Raw genomic sequence first — 13,964 nt, 5'->3', positions numbered from 1 at the left:
AAAAATCCCTACAGCTAACAAGAAGTAACTTGCACAGATTTCACACAGTGACTAGGAGAAAAGATTGAACTGAACCAGAGGACCACTGTAGTTCTACCCAGAAGGAGTTTGGGCCAAGCAGGGTTTTGAAAGAGTAGTTTTCAGCAAAGTGCATATAGAGAGTAATTCTATGAAGAGTATCCAAATATCTGGGCATGCCACAGAATTGCCCAGCCCAGATGTATGCCAATATTTTATAAAGTACACATAGGTGGGTGAACATTTTATAAAATGGCATATGCACAAATGTAAAAGTATATTCCCATACACTTGTCCACATCCAGACATAGTTATATGTGCTGTACACACTGTTGTGGCAGGCACAGAGACATTCCAGAAATGGCTGCTAGAGAACGAAAGACAAATTATTGTTCTATAGACAACCTTCTTCCTGGCCAGAAGAGGAAGGACAGCACAAAAAATGTTCAGGGCCTGGGAAAGGCTGACTGGATGCTTCAACAAGAGAGGTAAGAGTCAACAGGGGGCAGATATGGGAAGGGGATACTAGACCAGAAGTGCATGGTAAACAGATGTGTCTGACAGTGTGTCCATAGTATAAAAAGACCTACATAGTAGTGATGGACAGGTAGCCCACATTAAACCCACTTCCACTTACTGACAATAGGATCTCATTTGGGGCTGGTGAAAGGAAATTGAGTGGAGGCTATATAAGGACAAGTTTCATAGGTTCCAGGTACACCTCATATTCCCAAAGAGATGATTCCTTTCACTCATTGGTTACACATATGTGCATAGATCTGATAGCGCACTTCTTATTGACAAGGGAGGGTGTTCTCTGATGTCAAACTAACTGGTTTGCCCACTAGCCTTTACTAGGCTCAGACAGGTCACTCAAATATGTTTAATGAAACAGCCCTGATCATCAGAGGAGGAAGAGAGGTGGCTGAAAGAGTAGGAGTTGAAGATAGGTCCCAAATATGCATAACACATTCCTGAGTGCCAGTTGCCTGGTCTGTTTGCCCCCTGAGACACAAGGAAGGGTAGGTAAAGGGGAAAGTTGATATACTCCCAGGAAGAAGACATATGAAAGGGCCACCACAGTTGCTCCATAAAATGCACAGCTGCCTACCTAAATTCTGCATTGCAATACCACCTGTCCTCAGCACCATGTAGGAGTCATAGCCTGTGACCAAATCACATGGCATCACAAAGTAGGAGACAGAAAAGGATGTGCAAGTGTCTGCCATGTAATAATGCATGTTTGAACAACAAAGGGAAATGGTCAAGGGATAGGTACAAGAGCCATCCTGCTGCTTGAGATGCACATAGCAATCGCAGAAGGCATCACTATGATATTGATCATTCATATACGTTTTGAAGGGAAGTGCCACCAATCATTTAGCAGAGTCCACAGATGGTTGAAGGGACCTCTGAAATCATATGTGTAACTTTGTAACTCTCTCTCTCTCTCTTCCTCCCCTCCCTCTCAGTACAGTCTGAGGATCTAAACAAGCAGGCCGGATACTTGCATCTGCATCAAAGAGATTGGCTGGAGCATTAGAATCAGAAAGGGGTGTGGGCCACAAGGGCCATGGCCCTACCAAAATTATAAGCCAAGCCTAACCCACTGGTTACTAGAGACTATGCATCTGCTTAGAGCTAAAGACGCACAAGAGTGGTACATCTTACCTTCCCTGTTTTCACTTCCTACTGCTACTGCCACAATCACTGCCACCACCCTCCCCTATCTTGGAGGCAAAGACCAAAGTGGATTCAATGCTACTGCAGGACCTAGATGAACAAGGCCACCCTCGTGGCCTGCTATGTTTGGCCCCAATTCTCTGAGATGAAGTCTTGCATTGGGGAAGGGAGGGACACAATAGTGTATGAGTGTGGGCCCATTCTTCTAGGCATTAGAATACTTTTGAATCTACTTTGCACTTCTGGAAGTGGGCGGGCAGCAGCAGCAGGCATGGTAAGAGGGAGGGAAAAGGGAGAGATTCTGGATAAAGAAAGAGAAAGAGAGGGGAAGGGGAGAATCAGGTGCAGAATTGGCCTCACCACCCCAGGCCAGGGAACCCCCCAGTGGCCACAGCAGGAACTCTGTCACTTCTTCTTCCACCCCTCCCTCCCTCCCACACCACTTCACTGCCCCTCCTACCTCTTCAGCCACACATTCCTCCCAATTCTCCTCACTGTCTGTCACCTCAGGAATAGGAGGTTGATTGTAAGGAAGAGGTGATGATGTCTGATACAGAAGAGGTTCCCAACGTCCAGCTGCTGCCATCAGCTACCCCTCAACCAGCCAATCCAACATCTTTTGCAGGATCTGGGGATGCAGCCTTGCCTGCCACCACAGTCGCCACTTGAGACAGGGCTCTAGCTGCAGTGATTCAGTGGATGGGCCATAAGCTGGAAGCCATGGACCAAAGGCCAAGGATCATCAATGATTGGATAAAGAGGATGTCACTTGTTCAAGAGCAAATGCTTGAGATGCTTATGTTCATGACATTCACCTGTGAACAATCTGGTATCCTCCAGATGCCTTATCATGGTGCCTCTTAGCCTTACCACCTCTTGACACCTGACCTCCTCTACCTGGGGTATCCTACCTCCCTCTGTTTCAGAGATATTGAAGAACTGAAAAAAATAGTGAGATATGTGAGGAAAATCCTGCAAGAAAATAGCCGACTGTGTAAGGGAAAGCACTAGAAGCTACAAAGCTCGTACCCCATTGAATATGAGGCATTGGACACCTGCAGCCAGGCAAACATTACTACGGTCAGCCAACATAACTCTATAAGGAGGTGATCAGGTAAGTCTTGCTTTTGTAGCCCCCTTTTTTGCCTCTTTGATTGATAGTTGTGGAGACCTAGAAGATGTTTGATCTGCACTACTCCCTCCCCTCCATGTTGCCTGACATACTATGATTATAGAACTTTAATGTGATAAGAGGACATGGGGCTTGCTATTGCTCACCTGCCTTCTTGTGGCAATAGAAACCAACCACACCAGCATACTACTATTATATAGTTATCCTGCCTACATAGGTCTCAGTTCCTTGCTTCTTCTCCTAGTTCCCATCCACCTACCTAGGATATATCCTATATAAAACACGATAAAAGGTTAAAACATGGACACTGCTCATGACTAAATACTAAGTAGCCTGTCCATTAGGCATACACCCTATATACACATTAGACAGTCTGTTACTATGTACATAGCACATGGTTGATGACCACACCGTAGGCATGTACTACATCACCTGTAACCTGCACAGTGCATTATCCTTGCTTCCATGTCTGCCTCTCTTCTCCCACACTGTGTGTGACACTGAAAGTATTATTTCACAATAGGGTCACTTTCCTTGTATGTGGCTCTTTGGCATAGAATCTGTCACATAACAGCATGAAAGCAGGTTAGGTGCTGCTAGGATACATAGGTCCAGTCTTTGTATGTGCAGTGAAAAGTCTCCTGAGCTGTATATTGTCTTAAGTTCTTTCCTTACATATACCCTGCTGTGTTCCATCTCTAGGTTAGAATAGGAGGCCATAAGGGATGAGGGACTGGTCCCTCTCCTGGTGCAGGAAGCCCAAATGCAAATGATGCCTAGCCATGGCAGCCAGCAGAATCCATCCCTGGAGGATACTGTGCCTAAAGAGCCTACAGATGAAGGGATACCTGGAGAGGATAAGAATCATGATGAAAAAGCAGAAGAGGAAGAGTCCCAAGTGGAACAGCATGATGATATACCATCTGATGAAGAGAAGGTAGAGAATGAGGAAGGCTTATGGTGGAGACAGACAAGGAGGGTGGAGGTAGGGAGCATCATGGAGTGTGGATCAGTGGCCCTGAGCAAGGGAAAGATCAATTATTCCAGCTAGCCATTGTCATGCAGCAAGAAAACAACCTGCTCAGGTTAGAGGCTCTAGCATACAACATAATGTCCAGGGACTCTGAAACCCTCAATAAGAGTTCTGGCTTCAGACCCACAATCTAATCTTGGCCTTATTATCCCCCTTCCTCCACCATTGTGGGAATACTTCAGTGAGCTCAGCCTGAGGCTGCAAAGAACTCTGTCATCACAGAGCTTTCAATTTTACCTGCTAACATCTTTTTCACCACAGACTGTGCTACACTAGCTGCATTTCCATCTTGTTTGCTATGTGGCAGTGGCCCTGCCCCTGAGTGATACTGCTGATGTCATCGACATCTCCCATTGTGGGAGTACTTCAGCAAGCTCAGTCTGAGGTGTGCCACAAAAGGGGCATGCATAAGGTATGGTATGCCCCTTAGTTTGCTCCTTTTGTGGACAATTTTCTGGCAATTTTGGTAGTATTAACTAATTTAACAAAATTGGATGCTTTATATTAGGATGTTAGATTGCTTAATCCCCCTGTTTACTAAGCCATGCTAGCGGCTGCCATGTGGCAATGCCGACACAGCCCATTCAAAGTGAATTGGCTGTGTCAGCATTAGCACACTGTAGCCGCTACTGCAGCTTAGTAAACAGGGGGGGTTAATGTTTAGGCCAATTAGAATGAATCATTCAGGGATATGTTGGTCTTAAATAATTGACTTTTAGATTAGGAAAATGAAATGGTTATTGTTATTGTTCTATTTGTTGAGATATGGCAAGCAGTTTTAATGGATTTGCTTTTGAGCACTGTTTTAATGCATCCTTTTATTATAATTTTAAGAAATTTCATCTAAAAGATAGTTTATATAGATTCCCTAATAATAAACTAGGGAATGGGATTTTGTTTCCTGCACATTTGGAAGTTATTACAGAAAATAGGCCCAAGTCTTCTACTAATTAAGGAGAAATCAATTTAGAAACTTGCAGAGAGTAGCATAAACTTCTTTTACACAAGGGGAGAATCTTATTGCCCAGCCAATACATTTGTCTCTATTTTAACACCAGATCTCTTTGTAATTAAAGAGATATACTAAGAGATTTGATTGGAGGTAATGATGTTGGTCTAGCATTTATTACAGAGACCTGGTTAACTGATTTGGACAGTCCAGTGATTCTTGATATTTGTCCTCCATGCTATAAGATTATGCATTGTATATGTTCTATGAAAAGGGAAGAAGGGATTGGAATAATATATAAAAGTTTTCTATGCTTAAATTATTGAATTCATCAATAATTTCAGGATTAGAATTGATGTTAGATCAGTTACAGGATGATTCAATGCAGGGTTCTCTGGGTATTTTATTAGTTTATAGGCCTCCAGGGAACTGGCTCTAATTCAGACTCAATTCTTGGTTTTTATCTCTCAATATTCAACTACATTTATTATTACTGAGAGATTTGAATTTGCATTTGGATGATAATTTTGATGTTGTTGTTATCCATCTAAATTCCTTGGGTTTTCAGGTAGGTAAAATAGAACTGACACATGAGAAGGGACATGCTCTTGATTTCATTGCATCACTCACTAAGTAAGATATATTTCAAATGATATCTAAAATGACTTGGTCATCAATACCATGATCTGATCATTACTTAGCTGATTTTACTCTGTATCTTCCTTGTCGACAGAGGAAGGTTTCTGGAAAATCTAAAGTTAATCATTGAGAAGAACAGATGCTGTTGATCAGTTTTGGACATGGGTTAAATCTCAATTGGTTAGTCATAATTCTAATCCTGATATTATGAGATTGGAATTTTCAAGTGACTGATGCCTTATCACAATATTCTTCTGAAAAGTTTTTAAAACATAGACAATGCTGCTAGTTAGAAAGACTCTGGAAGAAATCGAAGGATCCTACTGATAAACTCTTTCAGAAGCTAAAAAAGTTTATTATGGGAATTTGATTGGGATGGATATACCAGACCAAAAATTACTTTTCAAACTTTTTAACAGACTCACACAGGTGTCAGTAGTAACTGATCTCTCTGAGCCAATGCATCCATCTGCTTCTGATCTGGCATGATATTATACTAGAAAAGTTAATCTCATTAGGCAATCACTCTCAAGTCCACCTGGACCATTAAATAAACTTGGTCCGTTAAGATGTGAAAATTTTAATGGATTACTAGCGGATCTGATCTGATCTTCTTTTTCAATGGTTAGTGAAGAAATGGTATGCTCTTTATTGAAAAATGTATCACACAAATTATGCTTATTCAATATTTGTCCTTCTTACTTGTTGAGTAATATTCAATTTGACTTTAATTGGCTAACTGTTTTAGTCAATTTCCTACAGGATGGAATTTTCCTTTTGCCTTTAGGGAAAATTATTTTAACACCAGTTCCAAAATCGCAGGTGCAGATTTGACTGTTGTATCAAATTTTTGGCCAGTGGCTAGTATACCTTGGATGGCAAAATTACTGGAGTCAATAATTGTATTCCGAATTACATCATATCTTTTCATTGCTTACATAATTTTCAGTTCAGATTTAGGGCAAAGTATAGTACAGAATCCCTGCTATTAACTGTGGTATCAAAATGTTCATAAGAACATAAGTAGCCATACTGGGTCAGGTCAATGGTCCATCTAGCCCAGTATCCTGTTTTCCAAACAGTGGCCAAGCCAGGTCACAGTTACCTAACAGAAACCCAAATCGTGGCAACAATCCATACTGCAAATCCCAGGGCAAGCAGTTGCTTCCCATGTCTGTCTCAGTAGCAGACTATGGACTTTTCCTCCAGAAATGTGTCCAAATCATTTTTTTAAACCCGGATACACTAACCACTGTTACCACATCCTCCAGCAAAGAGTTTCAAAGCTTAACTATTCGTTGAGTGAAAAAATATTTCCTCTTATTTGTTTTTAAAATATTTCCATGTAACTTCCTTGAGTGTCCCCTCGTCTTTATACTTTTGGACAAGTAAATAAATCGATTTACTTCTACTCCTTCTACACCACTCAGGATTTTGTAGATCTCAATCATATCTCCCGTAATCCATCTCTTTTCCAAGCTAAAGAGCCCTAACCTCTTTAGCCTTTCCTCATACGAGAGGAGTTCCATCCCCTTTATCATTTTGGTTGCTCTTCTTTGAACCTTTTCTAATTCCACTATATCTTTTTTGAGATACGACGACCAGAACTGAATGCAATACTCAAGTTGCGGACGCACCATGGAGCGTTACAAAGACATTATCGTATTTTTGGTCTTACTTTCCTAATAATTCCTTGCATCCTGTTTGCTTTTTTGGAGTATCTAAGTCATGGCACTCAAACTGTTTTACTTCAATTTGATATATCTGGTGCATTTGATACAGTTAATCTCGAACTTTTATTAAGTAAATTGAGTGAGCTTAGCATTTCAGGTGCAGTTCAGACATGTCTGGAGGGTTTGGGGAGGTTTTAAATTATCGTGTCAAAAAATAATTATTTTTCATTTAGTTGGAATCCGAAATTCAGAGTTCCACAGGGTTCACGCTCTCTCTGATTTAATGTTTTTATGAGTTCTTTGGGTTTGGTTTTGGGATTCATCAGGATTCTCTGGTTATTCTTAGGCAGATGATATTTTGTATTAATTCCATTGACTTGAATGGAACAAAAATGGAGAAGAGAAATGACAAATGGACAGCAGCTTTTGGAAAGATAACAGAAAGACAGGAAATCTGAAAAGGAAAACTGGGAGCAGTATGATGGAAAAATAAAATGTCCAGGCAACAACATTGGAAAAAGTGTTTTATTTTGTATTTATTAACTGGAATGTGTTAGTTTGGGAAATGTACATTGCAAATGTATTTGTATTATGTTCAGTACTAGAGGAAATGCTTTTCTGTTTTTATTTCTCCAGTGTTGCAATCTATGCTGAATTTGATTTCATGGAGTTCCCAGTTCAATTTTTGTCTTCATATTTTGTAATCCCTTGTTCTGTATTTGGTTAGGGTCTATCTGTGTTTGACAGAGGTGCTGTATTCTGTTTGCCTGTAGTTTCTGTGAGGAGATCACATTTGTTCTGTTTTATCTGTAGTAGGTGTGCTGGTGTTTTAAGGCCCAGTGTAAAATGTATAGTGCTGCCTTTTCATAGGTAGGGCTCTTGCTGTTTGAATCGTAAGATTAGTGCTACTGTTGTATGGCATGTTTACCACATGTATTTTGAATTAGGATATTTTTTCAGGTTTTGTATTATTTCACATTTTGCCTAGTAGTGGAGAGATTTATTTTACTATTGCTCAGCGTTTTTCAACCGGTGTGCTATGGGAGTTTTCTGTCATACCTGTCCCGTCCCCAGCCAGCGACCCGGCATTATAAGATATCTTCTGTAGCAGTGGTGGCAGCAGATAGCGATTCAGACAGCCTCCTAGTACCAACCCCCGAGTCTTCTGTCTGACATAACTTCCCACTTCCATATAGGTAGAAATTATCAGAGGGCTTGGGTTGGTGCAAGCAGGCTGTCTGAATCACTGCCCACTGCTGCTGACTGCTAGAGGAAAAAAAGTGAGAGAAAAACAGACAGGCTAAATTCTCCAATTTGTGTATCCTAATACCATGAGGAAGTTAATGGAACCTTTATACTAAATCTATTTTTAACTTGACCATACATTGTTAACTGGCTCATTAATAGTGAGTCCTTGGGTTTGATGTGTGTGTTCCTGTGGCAGTTTCCTAGTTATCATCACAAATCTTAACCAGATTATTACATAGTGAAAACTGTATGACATTCAGATTGTGTCCATTTGGTGTGATCTCATTACATTGTCATTAAGAGATAGTTCTATAAATGTGTGCCTGTTGGAAGACTATTATAAAGGAATTTAGGCCTACAGATCAGATGCAGTGAAGTGATGTGATCACCACCATCACTGGGGAGGGGGGGGGGGTATTCAATTTAAAATTGTTGTTTTTCAATGCATGTTTTTTATGGCTAATTTTACTGTCTTTCAAGTATATTGTTGCCCTCTTGCCAAATTGTGTGTTTGATAAAAATATTCAACTATAAAGATACCATAATGTTTAAAAAATTAATTATTGAGCTTTAAACACAATCTTAATACTTGTTAAATGTCAGCATATATATATTTATGACAAAATGACAATATATATATATATTCTAAAATTTGATATTGTGCCTTGTTAGTACGCTGCAAGATGAAAAAGGTTGAAAATCACTGGCTCAGATTATATGAAAATCAGAATATTTTGTTGTAGGGTGGCTTCTATGGAGAAATGTCTTACTTCTCATCTTCACCTGTTGTTGGACTTGGGGGGGAGGTACAGTACAATGCTGATTATCCGAACGCCGATCAACTGGATATCCAATTATATAGACTGGTGGGCTTTGGTGCCGCTGCAGTGAGTTGCATGTCGAGAGGTGGATGGGTCGGTCTGGTAATGTGGAGCGTGGGGGTTTGTGGGACAGAGTGAAGCACCGCGAGTCTATGCACTCATGGTTTTATGTGAGGTTAATTAATTTATTTGTTTTTTAGTTTTTCCTGCATCGGGTATAAGTTTGTACAATCATCTGGATTTATGATTATCTGGACCACCCCCTGCCGAGGATAGTCCAGATAATCTGAATTGTACTGTAATACATAAGAACTGCTATATTTTGTCAGGCCAAAAGATCTGTGAGGATTATGTATGCGCTGTGTCACATATGCCAGCATCATCCATCTGGTGTGTACCAACTGAAAAACTTGAGAACCACTGCAGTAGAGCCTCAGCAGCATTAAGTGTAGCTGAATGTAACTCATCTGAGCTATTATAGAGTCGCCAGTCCTTTGCCTTCCCTCCCTCTTCATCTTAACTGTACAAAAATACCTCTATGAGCTGCTGGACCCCCTTCCTTTCCATCTTTAAAAATGTTCCTCGTGGCCACCAGCCCCCTTCTCTCCCTCCTTTAATATTTTGAAATATAGAAAACTGCCTGTGCTTACACTGTGTCATTTTTGTAAATATGAAGGGGTTGTAGCAGAGAGGACACAAAGAAGTGTGACTGCAGTAATTACTGGTCTAAACTGGACTTCAGTTCTTATCTGTCTGGACCCTACTGATCCTCTGGAAATGCAATCTCTCAGCCAAAAACTTGATACTGTAATGAAGTGACTATGTACCACAATATGATACTAAATCCAGCCAAGTCAAAAACCCTTATAATCACAGAACATGGCCCTGTGACTCTCCCCCATTGTCTCTATTCTCAAAATACTTGGAGTCACACTAAATGATACCCGCAATTTTCAGGCGCACATCTCATTTGTAATAAAGTGCTGTTTCTACAAACTGAAAATGATCCGTTCTATTCGACATCTATTTCATCAGTCTGTGCTTCAGATACTGGTCCATAGGTCTAGTTATCAGTAACCTAGACTACTGTAATGCTTTTTACCAAGGTATCAAAATCTCCATTATTTGATGGCTTCAACTGATTCAAAATATAGTAATTAAGCTTATCACAGGAACTAAAAAATGTAACTAGGTCATCGCTTCATCGCTTTACTGAAACAAGCACATTGGCAACCCTTGTCCCTTTCAAACACCTACAAAATATTGATACTTGTCTATAAGGTTCAACAGTCGGGTCACCCACTTTTCCTCTCTTAATTACTGACCCCATACTCTCCCAGCTGGGTACATAGATCATGACAACAACTAATCGTAGTTCTCTCAGGCAAATCAAATATGACCATATTTGACACAGAATCTTTCATTTTGTCAGTTCCGGTCTGTAAAACTCTGTTCTAGCCGAATTACAATTAGAGACGTCTCTTCTGAAATTTAAGACTGACCTGAAAACTTCTCTTTCAAGGCGTTTTCTAATAATATAAATCCACTCAGTTTTGCTACTTTAACCCTTCTTCCTGGGCAGAAGGGTACCGCTGGATAGCTGGGGTCTGAAACACACAGCAATGCAGCTTCTTTTCTTTCCTGCGACTTTCCTGTGAAAAATTAAGTGTCTTTCTTCTCTGTTTTTCACTTTCTTTCTAATTTCTATACCTTAATTTAATTAGTGACTGCAAACCTTTCAGAAGGTACCCAATGGGTGATATATCAAGTAATGAATAAACTTGAAATTTGAAGCATGTCGGATGCCAATGTTTATTTGTGATGGTGTCTGCAAATTGTTTAAAGATAGTGGAACAAAAAAGATCACAACTGTTGTCCAAAATGCCCTTTTGAGTAATGCAAAAATTACTTCCTCCCCCCTCCCCCAGAGAAATTCCTCCCTACTACACCCATGAGAACCACAAATACAGGTGGTGATGGACAAAGCTCAGACAGCAAGCTATAGTATCTTGTCCAGTCTGAACTGGTACACATACAATATTGCAGACCAAGGACATCCAAGCTATGGTTAGCTGGGAAAGTGTCTCTCCCCATGTTCACAGTAAGAAACAACGAAGAAGCATTCAGTGTCTTACACAAATGACATGTCATTTGCATGATGCACAGGATACAGAATTCAGAATTATCAGGAGACATGACAGTATGGTTTATAGTGTGATTCGTAGGTCTAAATCAGGCCTCAGAAACTTACAAAAAGATGGCATAGGTGTCATTCCAAGAGAAGAATCATATATAGGCTGGTAAAGGGATAAAGAGTGGTGGCAGTATAAGGACAGGTTACAAATGACCTTGTCACACTCACAAAAAATAAAACTACCTCAGCGACCCAAACTCATATGTCTCTACATACACTGACAACATATATGTTCTACAGTCTGACAGCACATATACCTCTTCATGAAAGGGGAGACCCAGGACTCTAGAAGCTGTGCTCTGAAGTCAGCCATCTGCCTGGTCCACTAGCTATTACCATGCCCAGACATCTCTCTAGTTGCACAAATGTGTGAAACCAAGCACTGGTCCAGTAGCTCCAAGGAGTGACAGAGGAAGGGGAGTGGGTAAAAAGTCACCAACCTGCATGATATACATGTAATGAGTGCCAATAACCAGCTCTGGAAAGGGGGGGTATGGAGGTGGTAGCACCTTGGAGATTTAATGAAGTGTGGATGAAGGGAAAAACACACATGCTCACAGGAACCATATATATAAAGTGGGGCCACACTACCACTCTTCAATCCAGCATTGTAACTCCCTCTGCCTCCACCATCATGTTAGAGACATAAATAGGGTCCACATTAGAAAGCAACATACTGAAGTAGATGAAATAGAAAGTGTAAGTGCAAAGCATGTTTCAGGGCACTACACCGCCATCCATCCATGTGTCAGATATGCACTCAAGACCCCCAGAAGACATCACCAAGGGGCTGAGCATATATTCATGCAGTGGAATGAAGTGCCCCTTGTCATTCTTTAGAGTCCACATTGGGCCTAGCAAGGTGGCAGAAGGAACCTCTCTAGGTAAACAGTGAGTTAATCCTCTTTCCCTCTCTCTCTCTATACAGATTGAGGATCTGAAGAAGAGGGCCAGGCTCCTGCACCTGCATTACCAGGAATGGCTTGAGATTTTCCAGACAAAGATGTAGAAGGATACAGGTCAGTACCAAGCACTCATATATGCTGCCACAGCAAGCCCAGCATTTGCTTCAGCTGCAACAGGTTGTAGTAGCATGAACAAGGGGTGGCTGCAGAGCATTATTGAAACAGTCTGACAGGGGGTAAAAGTAAACAGAAAAGCTCTTTATTACTGTATTCACATATATAGAAGCCTGTTGTCCCACAGGCTTTGTACTGTGCCAATAAAGTCTCTTATAAATCAAAGGTAAAGGGCTGGCTTCTGGCCAGGCCTGAACATAGTGTCCAGCAGTTCTAAACAGTCACAGACAAACCTAGGCCTAGCTCCAGCTTGGACTCACAGTATCAGGACCTTCCAAATGATTCAAGAAAAGAGATTCCTATCTTGGCAGTCTTTACCCATAGATTGTGGAGACATAAGCTTGAAAGCTACTGCTGTATTCCTGAAGCCTCTCTAACCTGTTTCTAGGCTAGGTTTTTATCTGCCCTGGTTGAACCCTCGCCCTCTATAGTGTGGAACTTAGCTACTTAATGTGGCCCTTGGAGGACATTTCTTTAAGGGGGCCAACAGTCTCCTAAACATTCCCTCACATACCCTCCTCCTCAGCTCAACCCTGCTCTGCTGACCATGTGCCTCTATAGGGACGACCTCTTGAGAAAGAAAGTCAGCATTCTGGTGTTCTCGGTCAGCCCAGTACCATACCTCATACTGTAAAGGATGTTACAAGAACCATCACATGATCTGGCCATTAAGTTCTTTATTGCAGGCCAACCATTTGAGAGGCTGGAAATCTATCATTAGGGTGAAGGGGCATATCAGTAAATAATACTAAAAAAAATCACCAGTGCCCACTTGACAGCTAAGGCCACCTTCTCAATTACTGCATAGTTTTTGTTCATAAGGAAGAAACTTCCAACTGAACAAAGCCGCGGGGTGTTCTTCCCCATCAACTTCTTGGGCCAGGACTGTACCCAAGCCGATGTTGGATACATACATTTGCACCACAGATGGTCAATTGAAGTCAGGACACATCAAGACTGACTCAGAGAAGAGGGTACCTCTCAAGCTTTGGAAAGCAATGTCTTTCTCTGACGACTAGCAGACTGTCTCTGGAGCCTTTTTATGTAGGAGGCAAGTCAATGGCTCCGCCTTCTCAGTGAAATTCAGCATAAACAATCAGTAATAACTGACTAAGCCAACTAATGCACAGACTTGCTTCCTGGACTGAGGGATGGGCACTTGAGTGACTGCCTCCACCTTCCAGACCTAGAGCCTTGCTTGTGCTATTTCAATGGAATACCCCAAGTACTGGACTTCTTGTCTTTCCAGGAAGCATTTATTCATGTTTGCTGTCAACCCAGCTGCTCTCAGACTGGCCAGGACTGCCTCTTATCTGGATCAAATGGTTCTTCCAATCATTACTATATCACCATGAGGTCTCAGCAAGCATTTGACCAGATGCTAAATGTAGCAGGAGTCCCATGAAGTCCAAAGGGCAGTACTATAAACTGGAACATCCCCTGAGGTGTAGAAAAAGCTATCTTTTCCTTGGCAGATGGAGTAAGGGGTACTTGC

At 41.3% G+C, this 13,964-nt stretch overlaps 1 protein-coding gene across 2 annotated transcripts in view; it reads left to right on the top strand.

Moving 5' to 3' along the window:
- The window catches only part of MEIS2 (Meis homeobox 2), a 521,844-nt gene that overhangs the window by 405,937 nt on the left and 101,943 nt on the right, over window positions 1-13,964 (top strand). The window contains exon 10 of one of the 2 annotated variants that reach the window (XM_030214759.1): window positions 12,319-12,388. The exons of the other annotated variant lie outside the window; for it this stretch is intronic. Coding sequence (XP_030070619.1) covers window position 12,319 — 1 coding nt within the window. The 3' untranslated portion in view covers window positions 12,320-12,388. Of the gene's footprint in view, window positions 1-12,318; window positions 12,389-13,964 lie in introns of those variants that run through there. 2 annotated transcript variants of the gene reach the window in all.

The sequence above is a fragment of the Microcaecilia unicolor genome, chromosome 9 (assembly GCF_901765095.1).
Source record: "Microcaecilia unicolor chromosome 9, aMicUni1.1, whole genome shotgun sequence".
NCBI lineage: Eukaryota > Metazoa > Chordata > Amphibia > Gymnophiona > Siphonopidae > Microcaecilia > Microcaecilia unicolor.
Note: the sequence above shows the minus strand (reverse complement) of the source record. Positions and strands in the feature narration are given on the sequence as shown.